Source organism: Lytechinus pictus, chromosome 4 (genome assembly GCF_037042905.1).
Source record: "Lytechinus pictus isolate F3 Inbred chromosome 4, Lp3.0, whole genome shotgun sequence".
Lineage (NCBI taxonomy): Eukaryota > Metazoa > Echinodermata > Echinoidea > Temnopleuroida > Toxopneustidae > Lytechinus > Lytechinus pictus.
In genome coordinates, this window is record NC_087248.1 from 4,981,245 (window position 1) to 5,003,229 (window position 21,985).

At 35.8% G+C, this 21,985-nt stretch overlaps 2 protein-coding genes across 2 annotated transcripts in view; one reads left to right on the top strand and one right to left on the bottom strand.

Annotated features, from left to right (window-relative positions):
- Positions 1-1,687: 1,687 nt before the first annotated feature.
- On the bottom strand, positions 1,688-8,109 carry LOC129259146 (threonylcarbamoyl-AMP synthase-like). Its single transcript, XM_054897433.2, has 4 exons — positions 7,879-8,109; positions 7,142-7,376; positions 6,556-6,692; positions 1,688-6,042 (listed from the first exon to the last, which is right to left on the bottom strand). Exons 1-4 carry the CDS (start codon positions 8,034-8,036, stop codon positions 5,979-5,981), a joined length of 594 nt encoding a protein of 197 aa, XP_054753408.2. The 5' UTR covers positions 8,037-8,109; the 3' UTR covers positions 1,688-5,978.
- A 2,475-nt stretch (positions 8,110-10,584) lies between these two features.
- LOC129259668 (proto-oncogene tyrosine-protein kinase ROS-like) overlaps positions 10,585-21,985 on the top strand; it is an 84,398-nt gene continuing 72,997 nt past the window's right edge. Inside the window, exon 1 of the mRNA XM_064098913.1 lies at positions 10,585-12,459. Coding sequence (XP_063954983.1) covers positions 10,585-12,459 — 1,875 coding nt within the window. The remainder of the gene's footprint in view (positions 12,460-21,985) is intronic.

Genomic DNA, 21,985 nt, shown 5'->3' on the forward strand with positions numbered 1-21,985 from the left:
CATCCAGAGTGACTCCTATAGCCTACATCCAAGAGGGTGGACTCCTCCATCGGCGGCAATTTCATGAGATTTTAGTCTGTTGGAAGGGGGGGGGGCGAGACGATCCTCTCTCATAGCCTCCTGCACAAAATCCGAAAAATCGTGGGGGGGGGGGGACAGGATTACTGCCAATAATACCCCCGTCTAGTCTACGCCCTGAAGGGTTCCATAGATGGGGGATGCAGTTAATGTAATGTCACAATGTTACATGCCGTGTTTTAATGTGATGGAAATGATGGAATTTTTTTTTAATGTGAAGATCTTCGTGTTGAAACTTTAAGTGCGCCATCTCTTTAGATATACACGTTGCTTGATAGATAGGCCTTATAAAGCTTCATTTTAAATTTAAATCTAAATTCAATTTCACTATATGCACATCCATTAAAAAGGTACAATAATACATACAATATATAAACAATAAAAAATGACAATCGATATAATGACAAAGGGAAAGGGTTAACCAAACATGCAGAAGATGTAGGGGATTAGCAAAGGCCAAAGACCTATCGATCCCCTTAGTTATACGCATTGAAAACAAAATAATGGTGATTTGAAATTTCATCAATAACAACCACCAGTTCTCTATGCAACTTTGAAACATTGGCTTCATTTTCGGATATTATGATCTTGAAATTATAGAATTATTTAAATTGCAATATATTTCAATTTCCTCACTTTCAATATATTCTTGTCTGTCACAATTGACTTGCAATGTAACGTCTTTATCTCGATGCTTAGCATTACAATTGAAACACACACGGGAGTCGTCATAATCAATTGTTGTTAAGTGTTCTAGTAGAGTATAAATTTTGAAGATTTTTGTAGAAAAAATGCTGATATTATCAAAGTTTTGAAAATGTGTTTATACAGTTTTCGTCACTACCATCTTCACCATCACTTACACAGCCTCCACTATCATCGTCATCCTCCTCCTCATCATCACCACCACCATTGTCGTCATCATTATCACCATCCTCCTCATCCACATCATCATGTGCACCATCATCATCATCATCACCACCACCACCACCACCATCATCATCATCATCACCATCACTATCACCACCATCACCATCCTTCTCCTCATCATCATCATCACCACCATCATCATCATCACCATCCTCCTCCTCATCATCATGTGCATCATCATCATCACCACCACCATCATCATCATCACCATCCTCCTCATCCGCATCATCATCACCACCATCATCATCACCATCCTCATCCTCATCATCACCATCACCATCCTCACCATCCTCATCATTATCATGCTCATTACCATCATCATTGCTATCAACATCATCATCATCTTCACCGTCATCATCATCCTCCTCCTTCTCTGCCTCCTCATCATCACATCATCTTCATCCTTATCATCACCTTTATCATCCTCATCATCTTGCCATCAACATCATTACCATCAGTATTATCATCATCATCCTCCTCCTCCTCCACCTCATCATCATCATCATCATCACCACCAACACCATCATCATCATCATTGTTATCATCCTCACCATCAGTACCACCATCATCCTCATCATTACCAAAATCAACATAATTGTCAATAGATAATCTTTGTAATCTCTTGAATTTCAAAATGTTCAAACAGTACTACAAAGACTGCTTAAGTTCATCCTGTATCTCGTCATTATTTCAATCCCATATATATTTATATAAAATTTCATGTAAAAAATTACAAAATAAAATAATCAAGCTATACACATAGTTTGCCTTCCCCACTAAGTAGCACTTCATACATAAATACCATGCAATTTTCCAGGAAGAAGTACATATTCAATGAGTAGTGCACGATCACTTGACTGTTAATTTCATTAGAAGTGTTCTAATTCTGTTTTAAAGATTTTCTGTGGAATAATTAACCATAACTTGCAAATTGCCTGTTTGAAATCTAATGCAATTTATATCAACTACTGGAGTCCATTTTCTTGCATTGAAAGTAAAAAAAAAAATTATGGTAATTTGAATGAAAAGTGGTCTTGAATATTCATTAGATATCATGATTATTCATATGGTATCAATCACATTATTCATATTTTCATGCATTCTTTATGTTTGCACTTGATAATCAGAATAAGATTAATTTTAAGTGTAATATGAAATTAAAACAATATATGACACATATTTCCAATATGAAATATGGAGTCGATCAAATTCTTCAATATGAGAGAAAATTATTCTAATGGGAAATACATCCAATATCTCTCTTTTTTTAGTTGTTTATTTTCACTTTTGGGTGGGGGTGTAGCCATTTTCAAAAGGGTTACAAAAATGGGCATAGAGAGAGAAAAAAACAATAACAGTGAAAATAGTCACTTTACTGAATCTGTTTTCTATGATACACATAAATTCTGGCCTGGAAATCTGTCAAAAATATATGTATACCTCTTTTTAATATTAATTAGAGAAATTGTAAAAACACTTTAAAAATATTCCCTTAATTTGCAACAACACCTAGGTCTTTATCTTGATGTCAGTTTCCACTCAATAATTTTGGAAATAGATTTTTTCACAGGAAGTGATACTTTCAAATAGTTAGTATATAAACCTTATACATATAACATTAAAACCAACTCCAATATGTCATTATAAACATATCAATTAACATATTATGTATTTTTAATTTGTATAAGTATCACATCATTTAGTTATACTGAATTTTTCATGAGATATTTTGTGACAATACAAACTTGATCACATCATAATTAATCGCGTAAGCTTTCGAGAGAACAATGAACAAGATTTCCATTAAATATTAATACCTTACAAACTCATAAGTTAAAAGTGAACAAATACCTGTGCAAATTGTCTGAATGCCTACAAGATAATTCCAATGAGAATAACTTTATATCACACACACAAAACAATATCTTATTTAACACATTTTGGCAGTGCCCTCTCTTCACCTTAGAACAACCAAGAGCACAACACCTTGCTAGAGAACAATAGTAACATTGATGTCTGATTTATCAGAACCAGAAATGGCATTAGAATTTATAGACTAGCAGGTGTCCATTGAACTTGAATGGATGTATTGCATAATGGAAACAGAATGATGTTCGTAATGATGTTTAAGTGGTTCCTCTGCTAATAAGGGATGTACTATACACCTTACTGCATCATAGTTCAATGATGTTGCTGGTGTTGGAAGCACCATTTAGAATGCCTTTCTTACATGTAGCTCCATCACCCATTCTGAGTTTTTTTAAATGGTTGAAATCACATCGTTGATAGCTGAACATTCAATGACACCTGTCCCAAGACTATTCTTACACTTGCACTTATATTTTAGTGCTGTGCTGATGTGATAAAAGCCAGACACTAGCACCAGAGGCTCTACACCAAATGATCACCCAATGAGAGTGCAATATACTTAAGTACATGTATATACACTATGATTATTTGCCCAAGCCATCTTATAGTGAAAACCAACCCCTATGAATTCATCATGCTTCTTATCCTACTAAAGCTTGGATGGGACAAAATATAATTTCAATTAAATTTCAAGTTAATTCATGTTGAATGTTACATCAATGCTGTGCACTGCGATAATATTTGAAGTATAACCAATCATATATCCCATTGCCATATTAGTCCGGATTGGATCTTGGTGTTTGGAAGTTGGGAGAAATGTGCCCTCTATGTTAGCTTAGGGAAAGGGAACTTCCAAACACCAAGGTCCAATCTGGACTATTGCCATATTTGAAATGGACTCATTTATATTATTATAGCAGTTTACTTCCCTGAAAGTTACACCTGATACCATTGTCATGGGGATTTTGTATCAAACAGATTATTCAATGTTATAATTCTTTATAAGCTGGGACATGTACATTGATAGTATACAAGTTTATGAATAGCAGTGTGTGATGCATACATAAACCTATTCACTGCTAATCTACATGTGAAAGCGCTGCATCACATCCCATCACCAGCATTCTCTACACAACACAAATAAACATATGAAGTTAAATAGTTATGCTGAATTGAAATATACTGAATATTCTCTCACACCCCACTAATAAATACCTCTTCTAAATGATACATGAAACATGATCTGAAAGCCGTAGGAATTGTGTATCTACATAACATTCCAATGATATCATTATCTAGATTTTCAGTAACTATAAAGAAACAGTTTACTAAACATGATTCATTATATCATGATATTGTTATTTATATTATACATTTCAAATGTCCAGTAAATATGGGCAAGTAAATATGGAAATAACTAAACCTGAATTTCAAAGAATCTTTTGATATTCAGCAATTTTATAAAACTGTATTATAAGTTTCTTACATCTCATTTACACAGCAACTATGCAAATGTTGGAGATCTTAACATCATGTCGTCTATCTTTTTTTTGTCTAGCCAAGGAGGGGAGGGAAGAACTAATTGATTGTGATATCCCTACATGGACCTGGGAGGATGGTTCACAAATTAAAGAATAAGACACTCAACAACATAAGGCCTCCTATTAAAGATATATTTTGTTTTAAGATTACAATGGTTTGCTTATGATCTGAGAAGTGCAGGAGGACTTGGCGCCACTGTTTCAAATCATGACATTCAGCCCTACTGAGATCTTGGCCATTGACATTGCAATTATGTGTTTTGTGATTTGGTAAAATAAATAGTAATAATAATGAAAATGAGCATACACGTTGTGGACGTTTCCAAAAATAAAACTATTTTCTGGCCCAAGCTGTTTATTGCTACTTATTTTGCAAGAATTTTGATATCTTCTATCGTGGAACTCTAACTGGGGAGTGTTTCATGAAACGAAAAGTCAGATATTTTCAATTACTTATTTGTTCTGAGCCAATCATATGCAAGGATTTTGGTAGATTATAACAAATGTAAGTAAAAATCACTATTTGCCTCCTGGAATGTTCCCAGGGTTTCATATTTAAAAGGGTTTAAGTTAACTCAAACACCAACATGACAGTTTCACAATTTCCTTACAAGATTATCCTCAATGCTGTGTTGGCATGTCATAATGTTTCAGTGCTTTGTGCGTAATGACATTAAAGAAAGAACTCTGGGGCATCTATTGATTACGAGCACAGACACAAACAAACGGATGATGGTAATAACATACACTTAAACGCTTTGAGCCCCATGGAAAAGGCACTTGATCTAATCAGTTATCAATTTACGCAAGAAAGATATGAAAGATATTTTCTTCACAGAAATGTCAAATTTCTCCAACATCTAGTGACTGGATAATCGTCAACCTCGCAACAGTCTGATAACATGACAGAGCGCTAAACAGTGGACATTTAAAATATAAATCCTCTTTGCTAGATGTACTTATAAGAAAAAACAGTTTACTAAAAAAATAAATTTTGAAGTTTCTCTCCAATTTAGACTTAAATATATATATATGTCATCATATATAAGAATGGTGAGATGATGCAGACAGTTCTCCTCCGATAATTGTCCAAGGAAACCTTTCAACTTGAAGAAAACCCGTTGACTGTTCCCTTGGTAACAGGTTAACAGTACTAGATAGCCATTGAATACTGACCTGAGACAATACTGGAATGAAATCTCTTTGAAATGTTTGTATAAAACATATCCAAGATTATGAACGCAGCTCTGATTCAAAGATTATACTCCTCTGCTGAATTGTCAATCATTCAATATGTGACATCAATTTTTTTCCTGTCAATGGAGATCACTATTTCTCATATCCTTTGCTCATCATTGAAGCAGAATATACTCATCTCCTCATATATATATATGCAACTGTCAGTGGTCACCAATACTTTCACACTTACACATGGATGCTGAGGTCAAAGGTCAACTGATCAGTCCCACTTATAAGGAATGCTGCTTCTGAAAGGTGGCATCAGTAAGACTTCCTGATATAAAAGCTCTGTGGTAGATAACTTTTGGGTTTGTGTGTGTATTATCTCTTTTTCTCCTTTAGATGGTACTTTCCGTTCAGAATCTTGATGGTTTTCTCTTCAGCACTACAGTGAACAGGAAAGAAAACAAGATGGAAAAAAAATTGAAAAACATTGATTCATAAGAAATGAAATGACAGATTACAGGTATTCAACAATTTCTCAATGGCAAGATAGAAATTGCTAGTATTTTATCTCTGTGGAAAAGTGGCAAGATAATTCACAGCATTGTTTGACAAACACAGCAATTGAATGCATTTTTAAAGAAGTAAAATAAATAAGAGTAGTGCAAAAGACAAATAAAAGGGGACAAGAATGTCACATATTTTGGGAAAAAGAATGTTATCAACAGCCTACACAGCATAGTCAAAGTAAGGCAGATTGCTCAATTCCTCTTCAATCATGCACTTCAATGTGGCTAGTACCTAAAACAAATTCAAATGAATTCATTAATAGAATGAATCCTACCTAATCCTTACATTCCAGAGAGATCAATGACAGTAGAACCTTGGCTTGATTCTTCTGAATCACCACCATCATCAATCCTACTCTACAGAATGAACCCTATCTAATCCTTACCTTCCTGGTCTGATGATAGAGAATCTACCCATGACAGATAGATCAATGACGGTAGAACCGTGTCTCGATTCTTCTGAATCACTTAAAACACCACCATCAAATACCAGGTCAATCTTACTCCATAGGTCTTCAAACTCCTGTATCAATGTTGTGGATAAAGGAAATTGAAAGAAATAGATTCTGGTTATTGATTTTGCCAGACAAGTGTTGATAAAGAAAGGGGAGTGATTTTGAAAAGGCGGCCAACGGTAAAGCGTATCTGTGAAAAAGAATCAACTAGGGAAAGTGCTGATATCTAGCTCTGACCAACATATTGTGCTTTTCTGAAGAAATAAGGACAATTTTAAATTTTAACAAGAAAGTCTCAAATCAATTAACTATGAATACTCCATAGAAATTCCACAAAATTATCAATTTATTAATTAAAAGAATACGCTATGAAATGTTTTATTTGATCCATAGAAAAGTTTATGGGTTATATTTGCTTTGCGAATGGAGTGATCTTGGACATCTTATTCTACAGTCTACAGACCAAGTATTAATACAAACAATGATTTCTCCATCCACAGGGTTGAAAAGCACTTACCTTGACTGCGAGGGTACTTCTTTGGGCTGATGGGTTAGCGCTAGTCAGCGCAATCGGTTCACCTACTGCTGCTGCTAACTGCTGAATGAAGGGATACTTGGGGATACGGAGGCCAATGAGTTCAGAGGACGGATTAAAGTCAGGGTTGAGCTCTGTTCTTCTCCTGAAGACGACTGTAACAGGTCCAGGTAGAAGATCCCGAAGGATGTCATCGGAAACAGTCACATATCCCCATCTGATCATTCAGAAGATAAATCAGAACTTAAAACTTAGTTTGCATTTGAGAGTGAAATCGCCCCAAGCCTCCATGTAATTTTTTTTCCTCGACAAAACAAACTCAATCTGGTGACAGAACACTCAAAAGACTTTTCTTTGTATATGTTACAAGTTGCATACCTGTGAACTTTTTTCTATAGATGATTAGAACATATTTTCTCTTATTTGACAAAATGCTCTGACTCGAGAGACATTTCAATGTTAATTGTCATTTCTGTGACCAACATCAACAATACAGGATAAATATCTTAATATATCTCAAACTTTGATTTAAAAAGGTATAAACAAAATTGAACCCTTTAAATTTCATGAAATGGGCCCCTTGTCATGTCAACAAATTACAAACCCAGAAAACATACATGTACTGCTTTGAACAACATTTCATTCAAAATATATGCAATACTTCTAGTTGGTACCTAGTTTCATGAATATTGCCTCATATTTAAAAACCATGAATTTACCTATGGATATCTTCAATGCAGCTGACACAGATTGCAATGGGTTTGTTCCCATTTCTGCCTTTGACCTCGTACAGCTTCTCTACTGCCTCTGCGCTCTGAGCCAATGCAGCCAGCCCATAAATGGTGTCCGTGGGAACAGATATTATGTTGCCACTCATCAAACTATTGGCTGCCAGTGCTACAGCACCCCCAAGGCAATCTGGATTGCCTCCTAAGAGAGATGGAAGAGAAAAAAAATGTTAAAGTATATCTTTATTCAAGCATTCAAGTAACATCTCACTTATATTACACCTACAAGATATAGAGGGCGCTGTGTGGTTGATGCGGACGTGATTTTTATCAGCTCTAATTTTGGAAGTTTTTAATATATTTTTCATCCTTTTAAAATCTGTATTTTTAATACTATTTGAATAAATAGATGACTTAGGTGTCATATTACAAGCCAGTAAAACTTTGATCGTTTTTGATGTACGAAAATTGAGGATTGATTTGGATTGAAAATTTGTTCTCCTTCGTCGGTCATCGTTTGAAACTGCGTCCCGCTGTGAACGGGGATCTACGTGCGTACCCGGCCAGCCGGCCCCGGTACATAGGACCTGGATTTCGTGTGCAGCACTCTTCCGGTACCTAAATATGGCGGCGAGCACTACTTGAACTGACGTCGACGAAGTTATTTTCCTTCATCTGTTGTGTGATAAGCGGTGTCGTGAGTTTATTTATATTGCCGATTTTACTGTTTATATTTATTAAAGACTTATTTGCAATATTTCGTCAATGAGGTGTGTTTTTATGACATTTTAGACATTTGAAACTGTGGTTCTGTGACCGATTCATCTGTTCACTACGATTTTTACGAATACGATTCCATACTCTCGTTATTGCATGTGAACTTGAACTTAGTCAGGAGTAGATGTACAGTGAATGATTATTGCAATATGGATGCCCAAAGTGATCCTAAAGGAAATACGAAAGTAACAAAACCATCAAAAACTTTAAAACCTAAGTCACGACGTAAGGACACTGATGTAGAAAAAACTGAAGATATTGTCATTGATTCTTGTGCACAATGTAAAAAACCCTTCGACAAGAACCAATCATGTATAGAATGTGAAAGATGCGAAGGATGGTTTTGTGCAAAATGTTGCGCCCTCTCACCGGATGAATTTTTACTTTTTAGAAATGTTTTAACTGCACATTGGTTCTGTAAGATATGTGAAAAGAAAGCCATGGAAGCAATCAAATGTGACCAAATTGTAGAAGAAAGATGCAAAAAAATTTTAAGTGACACAAGAGATAGATTGTCGAAACTTGAAGTGATGGCTGATCACTGGAAAGAAGTTGAGATTCAGTACACAAAAATTGATGTTGAATTAAAGAACTTACGAGAAGACATGAAAATCTATGGCCATGAACCACAGGATATCTCTGATTCAGTGAAATTGATTGTTAATGAATGCCTTGACGAGGAAAAGGAGAAAGACAAAAGAAGGTGCAATGTTATTATCCATGGCATACCTGAAAAAGAAACTGATGATAGGCAGGAGAAATTAGATGAAGATCTCGCCAGAGTTTCTTCAGTATTTGATATTCTCAAAATTGACTGCGAGTGTGAGTTCAAGACTTTCAGACTTGGAAAAGGTGGTCAACCTGGCCAAGACTCTAAGCCACGTCCTCTATTAGTAAAATTACCCAGTAGTTCCATCAGGGATAGCATATGTAAGCGTGCTATTCAACTGAAAAACGAATCATCAATGGAGGATGTGTACATCCAGCCTGATCGTACGAAGAAGGAGCGGTCAATAAGAGCAGAGTTGGTGAAGGAGCTGAAGAAAAGACAGTTGGCAGGTGACTCCACCTGGAGGATACAGAATGATAGACTCGTGAAAAAAAGACAAAACACTGAAATTGATAAAAATCAAACCGAATCGAGATCCTTTCGAGAAGAAAACTAAAACACATCGAAAAGACTATCAAAATACCACATCTTCAGTTTCTTCTGATCATTTTGATGTACATGTAGCACCAGAACACCTTAGATGCATGTATAGTAATGTAGACTCACTTCTTAACAAACGGGAAGAATTGGAAATACGAATTGACTTAGAGAAGCCTGATATTATTGCATTGACTGAGATTTTTCCCAAAAACTCATTAACGGATACTGAGCTATTTGAATTTAATTTGCCGGGCTACCCACTTTTTTTACCAAGCAAACACAAGAGGGGAGTAGCTATTTATGTTCTCGAACACTTACAAGTTCAAGAACTTTTGCCAATCTCATGTGAATTTGAAGAAAGTGTGTGGTGTCTTCTGGAAACTGCTAGGGATAAGATTTTAATCGGATGCATTTACAGAAGCCCAAATAGTTCTGATGAAAATAATCAAAATCTTCTCAACCAGCTTCAAGAAGTTGTCTCTCGATACAACCATACTCATGTCATTATTGTTGGTGACTTTAATTTGCCAAACATAGACTGGGAAGGAAATTCAACAACTAGTCGCGGAAACTTTTCTGATCAGTTCTTGGAATTGCTTGATGATTTATTTCTGACACAATTGGTATCCGAACCTACAAGACAGAGAAATGGCCAGCGGGCTAATTTGTTGGACTTGTTAATTACAAATCATGAAGAGATAATTGAATACTGGAATTTGAGTTCTCCACTTGGAAAAAGTGACCATCTTGTACTTTCTTTCGAAATCGAGATGTACCCAGTTAGAATTAAACCAGGTCCTCGTTATGCATACTTTCGTGGCAATTATGAGGAAATGAAGAGTTATGTAAAGGATAACAACAGTTTTGCAGTACCATCTAACTCTGATGTAAACACCAGATGTGCACAGATAGTACAGGCCTTGAGAGAAGTGACAGATCTCTTTGTTCCTAAGATCAAACCATCACGTAGAAGGTCTGCATGGTTGGATAGGAAAGCAAGTGAGGCAGTTCAGGAGAAACACAAAGCATGGAATCGCTATCAGAAAAATAGAACTATCTCTAATAGATTGGATTACAATAAAGCCAGAAATAAAGCTACAAGTATTATCAAGCAGGCTAAAAAGAACTTTGAAAATAAACTTGCATCAGAGGTCAAAACAAATCCAAAAAGTTTTTGGCAATATGTACAAAATAAGACAAAATCCAAATCCTGTCTTGGAGAGTTGACTCGGCCAGACGGCACAACTGTGGATGATGACTTTGATAAAGCTGAGGTGTTAAATGACTTTTTTGCATCAATATTTACGCAAGAAGATACCAGTAATCTTCCTCCATTTCCTGATAGACCCTTTGACTCTACACTTAATGATATTGTCATTACAAGAGATATGGTTTTGGAAAGATTATTGATGCTGGACAAAACTAAGTCTCCAGGGCCGGACGAGATTCCAAATCGGATATTGAAAGAACTTGCAGATGAATTAGCCCAACCTCTTGCCGATCTCTTCAATGAATCCTTGAGGAGTGGTTCTGTTCCTGTAGCATGGAAGATGGCGAATGTAACTCCATTATTCAAAAGAGGAGATAAACGTAATCCCAACAATTATAGACCAGTGAGTTTAACAAGTACAATTGGCAAAGTTATGGAGCAGATTATTCGTGAAAAGATTATTAATCACATGGTTACAAACCAGCTGTATAGCTCACATCAACATGGATTCAGAAAAGGCAAATCATGTGCTACTCAACTTCTGGAAGTTATTGAGGAATGGACTAAGGATTTGGATAAAGGAAAATCAATTGACTGTATATATTTGGACTACAAAAAAGCATTTGATAGCGTCCCCCATCGAAGACTTCTGCTTAAGCTTCATTCATATGGAATCAGAGGTAGTGTCTTGAACTGGATCAGATCCTTCTTAAAGAACAGAGAGCAACGGGTGGTTGTTAATGGAGTTTTCTCAAATTCTGTTAGAGTCAGTAGTGGAATTCCCCAAGGGAGTGTTATCGGTCCGGAGCTATTTCTGATTTTCATAAATGATTTACCAGATGTCCTAGCTTCTCAAGCAAGTGTTATCAAGTTATTTGCTGACGATACCAAATTATTTGCTGAAGTTAACAACGATCAAGAATGGGAAATCCTTCAAGCTGATTTACTGAGGATTCAAAGTTCGGCAATCTTATGGCAACTTCCCTTCAATACAGGAAAATGTAAAGTCCTTCACTATGGCAGAAAGAACCTGCACTATGACTATAAGTTAAGTTTGGATGGCCCGACCATCGAAGTCAGCCACAGTGAAAAGGACTTAGGTGTCATTTTCGACAATCAGCTAAGTTTTTCTCAACACATAGATCAGATAGCAAAAGCAGGAAATAAGAAGATGGGGATCATCAAGAGATCTTTCTCATTCCTTGAACCTAAGAGCTTCAAACTACTTTATAAGTCCATAGTTCGACCTGCTTTGGAGTATTGTTCACAGATTTGGCATCCATACTTGAAGAAGGATCAGGAGAAACTCGAGAGAGTTCAACGAAGAGCTACAAAAGCAGTTCCAAGTTTACAGGTCAAGAGCTACCCGGAAAGATTGGCCCAATTGAAGTTACCTTCATTATCTTACCGACGTCACAGAGCAGATCTTGTCCAAGTATTCCGAATAACTCAAGGAACTGACGATCTAGAGACTTCTAAATTCTTCAAATTCAATGAAGACTCCAGAACTAGAGGACATATATATAAGATTGAGAAACCCAGAGCAAATACTCGAAAAAGACAAAATTCTTTCTCACACCGAGTAGTATCAGAGTGGAATAACCTGCCAAATCAAGTTGTGAAGAGTACTTCCATAAACTCTTTCAAATCAAACTTAGAGAAATCTTGGAACCTCAAAAAGGAAAAGTTTAACCCTGACCAATCCTTTACTTGCCCATGTTCCCATTAATAACGTTACCTGCTGAAACCACACATCGCCATATAACCTGTACCAGTTTATCTTCCACTATAATGACTTCATGAAATCAAGAAATTGGAAGGAGGAGAGGGGCAAACAAGTTTTTTAGGTAAAACTTTACGCCCACAACAAGGTATGTTACAAGGTATGTATGTTACATGTAAAGCAAAGGTAGACTCTCGAGAATTAACATTTTTTGAAGTACTACCCAGTAATTCCTGATCCTGGTATTTCCCGTGTTTGTCAAAATTACATAGCGGTACGATAATAATTACCACCTTGTTTTTTCCGGCATTGATACATATCGAGGACAGATTAATTGATCGATTATTTATATAATTTACATTTTTATTTTGCTCACACATGCATGAATAGATCAGTTAAATCTCTGCCTAACTGTTTAACACCACTCTAGGCGACACCCCAATACTTACCCGTGCTAATAAACTGGGACTCCACTCACGCGCATTTGGGCCGCCCTAGCTTAGAACTAAGCTTTGTTTTACTAAAAAATAAATCTTGTAATGATTCAATAAATGTTACTTAATAAATTAGTACTGTTAAATCGGTACTCACCGGTTCTTTTCTTGAATTTTCTGGCAATTTCTCACGCTTCTGGCTTCAATTCTGCGGCTGTTCCTGTCGCGGTAGACAGCTACATATGCAACTTTATTTATAAATAGAGCGCCCCTTACGATAGTTGTTAAGAACGCGGCCAAATTGTTAGGTTTTTTGCACTGTGTCCAAGGCGTTTTTATTTTGTTTGATTTTTTATTTTTAATAAATATTTTGTTAAATAGCAATTTTTACGTCAAATATTAAATTCATATCACAAAATATTTTTAATTGTAGAAATATATATAATATCATGCAATTATTCATTCTATATATATTTTATAATAAAATTTATAATTGTTGCGGTCTTTAAAAAAGGATAGTCGATTGATCAGGTGATGACCACACGTATCACGTGATCTGAAAATCAGCTTCATACCGCTTTGATCGCACTCGACGGTGACCGGACTGACTGCCAAAAAAAGATCGAAAAATGACTCAAATGTAAGTTTCCCTTTATTTTATTAAATTCAAATTAGGAATAGGAATATATTTAATGGGCAATCTTTTAATAAATGATAAACAAACGAGGACAAAACTCATATTTTGGGAGTAATATCATACTTGGGTGCAGGAAACAGTACGTTTAGAAGTTCTAACCTGTTTTTAACGCATTGTCGCCTATGAGGTCCATACATGTTAATGTTTGGACCTCATTGGTACGGCCAAATTCGCTATTGTGCCCAAGCGCCATTAAAACTGCTCAGCCCAGTGAAAATTCTTATCGCTAGACGTGCGTAAGAGCATGTGCGACCGGTGTCACACATGACCGCACAATAACAAAGCTCAGTCAGCGGGATATCGGCGTTCAGTGAAGTGGCGTGTTAATGGGTATTTCAGCTGTGCGAGAGAGGGGCGGGGATTAGGGATTGGGGGGGGGGGTGAAGGGGCACTAAAATATATGAAATCGGCGGGTTTTCAATAAAATACTATGTGCATCGTATTTTCGTTTTCTTTTTTCTGTATGATACATGGTGGGTGGATTTATTCCTCATTCATTCATTCCATCCAATTTATTCATCATACTGTGCATTTCATTTCATATTATATTACATAACACTGTTTTACTAACCTTATTTTTTCTGTCCTTGATGGGGATCGAACTCGAACCTTTTGATCTGCAGTCCAGCATCGTAGTCAGCATGCCACATGAGATGAGCTGACAGCCGAAACTGGTTTAGCGCTCAAGTCGTACGGAGGTTTCCCCGGCGGCAGTTATAGCAGGCCAGGGAATCAACGATCAGTGATTAATTTTAATTCATTAGAAAATATATATATTTAAGGATCCAGGGGCTATAGATAATGGTACCAATAATTCCAAACAGGATTTTGTTATTTTTTTCACTTCGTTTATATTATCGCTATGTATTTTAACACGATGTGCGTTTACTATTGAGCATATTGAGTCACCTGAAATAACACCCGGAACATTTCTCTGTTTAGGCAACAGGGGGCCTAAACATGGAACAAAAAACTCACGCAACTAGTTTGCACTTGATGTTCGTAGTCGGCGTGTAGGCCTAAAACTTTATTTTAACATATATATAGCTTCCTTTTTTCATTCTAAACTCCCAAGTTATCCCCTCTACAGCAAACCTCATGTCGCTATCGGTCCGCCAATATACGATCTTCTCGGATATTTTCAAATAAATGTGGCATTTTGGTAGGCACGGCAAAATTGAAAAAAAAAAGTATGCACAAGAAATTGTAAATAATTTCATATACTCACTTTTGCGTTATCCTTCTTGGTTATATATAAATGCCCCGTTATATTGAATTTTAACCTCCTTCACTCCTTCCGCCAAAATATTCCAAGTCAACAAATTTCCTAATTTTTTTGTTCGCCCGGCAAGCTCATCAATCATCTCTCTCAAACCTTTCTTTCTTCACTCTAATCCTCTCAAACAATCCTCACTCTAATCCTCTGCGAAAAGTTGCGCCCTCCATGTCAATCGTGCCCCACTGACATCAAGATGTGTCTTGCCGCATCTCGCACATAATGCATAAACTTTTATGCATGATTTTATATATTCATGAACTTTCACTTTATGCTGTATTTTTATGTTGTTTCTCAATTTTCCTCCTTCGCGTTATTGCTTTATTCCGTAATTGTTAAACTCTATATAGGGCATTTTATTATGTCCAACATTTTTGCGTATCTTTTCTACTCTTCCATCGTCACCCTATCTGATGCCTATCATAAATGGATTTTGTCAATGTTAGCTTATTTTTATTTTCCTCAAGAAAGAGCAAGACGGACTTTTAATGGTACAGATGTATATTCCAAAGGTGATTAGCTACAAATACGGAATAAAGGAAAAACATATGTTAAAACGCAATTTGATTTTTTTGATGGGCAAATTGATTAAGGTGTTAGTATAGTGACAAACTTCACTAAATACGGGATAAAGCTTATAGAGAAAACGGAAAACTTGGTGAGCATAGGGACGAATCAACCGAGATTCTAATAATTACTATTGACCGGAGGGCGGGAAAAGTGGTGTTCTGGGTTTGAAATGTCTGGCTGGGCGGGGGGTAGAGCGAAGGAAAAGTATATAAGGCAACAAAAATGGGAGGCATATTCGGGTGTTAGTATAAAATCTTCAACAAAATACGTAAAAACCGATATAGTAAAGTTGAAACGCAATAATAGATTTTTTTTTTTTTTTTGGGGGGGTGGCATAATTATTTAGGTGCTAATAAAGAGTGACAATTAAGCTTCACCAAAATACGGAATAAAGTAATAAAGAAAAGTTTGTGGGCATAAAGTACTAAGTGATGATCGAGCCAAGATTCTTAATTCTCTATTGCTTTAGTCCGTATCAATTTGATGCAGTATAGAGTGACTGCATAAAAAATATACAGAATAAAGCAATACAGAAATGTTGGCATATTAAGGTGCTGGTATAAAGTGACAAACTTATCAAAATACGGAATAAAGCGATATAGAAAATTTTGAACACAATTTAATTTTCTGTGAGTATATTAATGTGCTATTATAGAGTGATAAACTTCATAAATATACGGAATAAAGCAATATAGAAAAGTTGGTGGGCATATTAAGTTGCTAGTATACAGGCCCAAATTTCTTGAAATATGGAATAAAGCAAGAGAGAAATGTTCTCATTTAATTGGTGGTGGTGATTTTGTTTACCTGATTGCTAAGAAAGCATGAATGCTTGTAAGCAAGCAACCAGAGGACCGACGGCTTTAGGTCCCCTCCGAAGGACCTGGTACTGAGGATTAATGCCTTACCAAAGGGCACTAGCGCACCAAGTGGGAATCGAACCCGGGTCACCGGAATACGAGTCCCCCGCTCTACCGACTCTACCGACTGAGCTATCGCGCCTCCAATTGATTCCTCAAAAATTGAATATGTTATTTTTATACAATTGTTTTACTAGTGATGATTCTGATTTTAATGTTATTGATATCGAATTCATTCACTATTTGTATAGAACCTAAGTTACACTTTTATCTTTTTGTATATATTGTTATTTCATTTTAACAGGACCATGTTTAAAAACAGTTAATCTGAGCTTGTTATCCTGTATAAATATATTTAAATAAATAAATAAATTTGTTATGTTTGTTTATAGTCTTCATTCTTTATGGTGTATATTGCTTTATTACGTGTCTCTGGGTCTTTTTTTCTCTTTTTTTCATCTGTTCATGATTTTATTTATTCATGAACTTTCACTTTATGCTGTATTTTTATGTTGTTTCTCAATTTTCCTCCTTCGCAATATTGCTTTATTCCGTAATTTTTAAACTCTATATAGGGCATTTTATTATGTCCAACATTTTTGCGTATCTTTTCTACTCTTCCATCGTCACCCTATCATAAATGGATTTTGTCAATGTTAGCTTATTTTTATTTTCCTCAAGAAAGAGCAAGACGAACTTTTAATGGTACAGATGTATATTTCAAAGGTGATTAGCTGCAAATATACGGAATAAAGGAAAAACATATGTTAAAACGCAATTTGAATTTTTTGATGGGCAAATTGATTAAGGTGCTAGTATAGTGACAAACTTCACTAAATACGGGATAAAGCTTATAGAGAAAACGGAAAACTTGGTGAGCATAGGGACGAACCAACCGAGATTCTAATAATTACTATTGACCGGAGGGCGGGAAAAGTGGTGTTCTGGGTTTGAAATGTCTGGCTGGGCGGGGGGTAGAGCGAAGGAAAAGTATATAAGGCAACAAAAATGGGAGGCATATTCGGGTGTTAGTATAAAATCTTCAACAAAATACGTAAAAACCGATATAGTAAAGTTGAAACGCAATAATAGATTTTTTTTTTTTTTTTTGGGGGGGGGGCATAATTATTTAGGTGCTAATAAAGAGTGACAATTAAGCTTCACCAAAATACGGAATAAAGTAATAAAGAAAAGGTTGTGGGCATAAAGTACTAAGTGATGATCGAGCCAAGATTCTTAATTCTCTATTGCTTTAGTCCGTATCAATTTGATGCAGTATAGAGTGACTGCATAAAAAATATACAGAATAAAGCAATACAGAAATGTTGGCATATTAAGGTGCTGGTATAAAGTGACAAACTTATCAAAATACGGAATAAAGCGATATAGAAAATTTTGAACACAATTTAATATTCTGTGGGTATATTAAAGTGCTAGTATAGAGTGACAAACTTCATAAATATACGGAATAAAGCAATATAGAAAAGTTGGTGGGCATATTAAGTTGCTAGTATACAGGCCCAAATTTCTTGAAATATGGAATAAAGCAAGAGAGAAATGTTTTCATTTCATTGATTCCTCAAAAATTGAATATGTTATTTTTATACAATTGTTTTACTAGTGATGATTCTGATTTTAATGTTATTGATATCGAATGCATTCACTATTTGTATAGAACCTAAGTTACACTTTTATCTTTTTGTATATATTGTTATTTCATTTTAACAGGACCATGTTTAAAAACAGTGAATCTGAGCTTGTTATCCTGTATAAAGATATTTAAATAAATGAATAAATTTGTTATGTTTGTTTATAGTCTTCATTCTTTATGGTGTATATTGCTTTATTACGTGTCTCTGTGTTTTTTTTTTCTTTTTTTCATCTGTTCATGATTTTATTCATTCATGAACTTTCACTTTATGCTGTATTTTTATGTTGTTTCTTAATTTTCCTCCTTCGCAATATTGCTTTATTCCGTAATTGTTAAACTCTATATAGGGCATCTTATTATGTCCAACATTTTTGCGTATCTTTTCTACTCTTCCATCGTCACTCTATCATAAATGGATTTTGTCAATGTTAGCTTATTTTTATTTTCCTCAAGAAAGAGCAAGACGAACTTTTAATGGTACAGATGTATATTCCAAAGGTGATTAGCTACAAACATGACAAATACGGAATAAAGGAAAAACATATGTTAAAACGCAATTTGAATTTTTTGATGGGCAAATTGATTAAGGTGCTAGTATAGTGACAAACTTCACTAAATATATACGGGATAAAGCTTATAGAGAAAACTTGGTGAGCATAGGGACAAATCAACCGAGATTCTAATAATTACTATTGACCGGAGGGCGGGAAAAGTGGTGTTCTGGGTTTGAAATGTCTGGCTGGGCGAAGAGCGAAGGAAAAGTAAGGCAACAAAAATGCATGGGAGGCATATTAAGGTGCTAGTATAAAAACTTCAACAAAATACGTAAAAACCGATATAGTAAAGTTGAAACGCAATAATTTTTTTTTTTTTTTTTTTTGGGGGGGGCATAATTATTAAGGTGCTAATAAAGAGTGACAAGCTTTACCAAAATACGGAATAAAGAAAAGTTTGTGGGCATAAAGTACTAAGTGATGATCGAGCCAAGATTCTTAATTCTCTACTGCTTTAGTCCGTATATTATTTTGATGCAGTCTAGAGTGACTGCAAACAAAATATACAGAATAAAGCGATATAGAAAATTGTGAACACAATTTAATATTCTGTGGGTATATTAAGGTGCTAGTATAGAGTGACAAACTTCATAAATATACGGAATAAAGCAATATAGAAAAGTTGTTGGGCATATTAAGGTGCTAGTATAGAGTGACAAGCTTCATGAAAATACGGAATAAAGCAATATTGAAGAGTTGTTGGGCATATTAAGGTGCTAGTATAGAGTGATGAACAAGCCAAGATTCTAATAATTCGTGTTGGCCCGGAGGGCGAGAAAAGGGGTTTTCTTTTGGGGGTATATAAGCAGCGGACAGGGGGATTGAAATGTCTGAGGGGGGATAGAGCGAAAATAGAAAAGTAGGAAAGCATATTTTAATAAAAATTCTTTTGGGCATATTAAGGTGCTAGTATAGAGTGACAAATTTCATGAAAATACGGAATAAAGCAATATTGAAAAGTTGTTGGGCATATTAAGGTGCTAGTATAGAGTGACAAGCTTCATGAAAATACGGAATACAGCAATATTGAAAAGTTGTTGGGCATATTAAGGTGCTAGTATAGAGTGATGAACAAGCCAAGATTCTGATAATTCGTGTTGGCCCGGAGGGCGAGAAAAGGGGTTTTCTTTTGGGGGTATATAAGCAGCGGACAGGGGGATTGAAATGTCTGAGGGGGGATAGAGCGAAAGAGAAAAGTAGGAAAAGCAAATTTTATTCAAAATTCTTTTGGGCATATTAAGGTGCTAGTATAGAGTGACAAATTTCATGAAAATACGGAATAAAGCAATATTGAAAAGTTGTTGGGCATATTAAGGTGCTAGTATAGAGTGACAAGCTTCATGAAAATACGGAATAAAGCAATATTGAAAAGTTGTTGGGCATATTAAGGTGCTAGTATAGAGTGATGAACAAGCCAAGATTCTAATAATTCGTGTTGGCCCGGAGGGCGAGAAAAGGGGTTTTCTTTTGGGGGTATATAAGCAGCGGACAGGGGGATTGAAATGTCTAAGGGGGGATAGAGCGAAAAGAGAAAAGTAGGAAAAGCAAATTTTATTCAAAATTCTTTTGGGCATATTAAGGTGCTAGTATAGAGTGACAAGCTTCATGAAAATACGGAATAAAGCAATATTGAAGAGTTGTTGGGCATATTAAGGTGCTAGTATAGAGTGATGAACAAGCCAAGATTCTAATAACTCGTGTTGGCCCGGAGGGCGAGAAAAGGGGTTTTCTTTTGGGGGTATATAAGCAGCGGACAGGGGGATTGAAATGTCTGAGGGGGGATAGAGCGAAAAGAAAAAAGTAGGAAAAGCAAATTTTATTCAAAATTCTTTTGGGCATATTAAGGTGCTAGTATAGAGTGACAAATTTCATGAAAATACGGAATAAAGCAATATATAAAAGTTGTTGGGCATATAAAGGTGCTAGTATAGAGTGACAAGCTTCATGAAAATACGGAATAAAGCAATATTGAAAAGTTGTTGGGCATATTAAGGTGCTAGTATAGAGTGATGAACAAGCCAAGATTCTAATAATTCGTGTTGGCCCGGAGGGCGAAAAAAGGGGTTTTCTTTTGGGGGTATATAAGCAGCGGACAGGGGGATTGAAATGTCTGAGGGGGGATAGAGCGAAAAGAGAAAAGTAGGAAAAGCTAATTTTATTCAAAATTCTTTTGGGCATATTAAGGTGCTAGTATAGAGTGACAAGCTTCATGAAAATACGGAATAAAGCAATATTGAAAAGTTGTTGGGCATATTAAGGTGCTAGTATAGAGTGATGAACAAGCCAAGATTTTAATAATTCGTGTTGGCCCGGAGGGCGAGAAAAGGGGTTTTCTTTTGGGGGTATATAAGCAGCGGACAGGGGGATTGAAATGTCTGAGGGGGGATAGAGCGAAAGAGAAAAGTAGGAAAAGCAAATTTTATTCAAAATTCTTTTGGGCATATTAAGGTGCTAGTATATAGTGACAAATTTCATGAAAATACGGAATAAAGCAATATTGAAAAGTTGTTGGGCATATAAAGGTGCTAGTATAGAGTGACAAGCTTCATGAAAATACGGAATAAAGCAATATTGAAAAGTTGTTGGGCATATTAAGGTGCTAGTATAGAGTGATGAACAAGCCAAGATTCTAATAATTCGTGTTGGCCCGGAGGGCGAGAAAAGGGGTTTTCTTTTGGGGGTATATAAGCAGCGGACAGGGGGATTGAAATGTCTAAGGGGGGATAGAGCGAAAAGAGAAAAGTAGGAAAAGCAAATTTTATTCAAAATTCTTTTGGGCATATTAAGGTGCTAGTATAGAGTGACAAGCTTCATGAAAATACGGAATAAAGCAATATTGAAGAGTTGTTGGGCATATTAAGGTGCTAGTAAAGAGTGATGAACAAGCCAAGATTCTAATAATTCGTGTTGGCCCGGAGGGCGAGAAAAGGGGTTTTCTTTTGGGGGTATATAAGCAGCGGACAGGGGGATTGAAATGTCTGAGGGGGGATAGAGCGAAAATAGAAAAGTAGGAAAGCATATTTTAATAAAAATTCTTTTGGGCATATTAAGGTGCTAGTACAGAGTGACAAATTTCATGAAAATACGGAATAAAGCAATATTGAAAAGTTGTTGGGCATATTAAGGTGCTAGTATAGAGTGACAAGCTTCATGAAAATACGGAATACAGCAATATTGAAAAGTTGTTGGGCATATT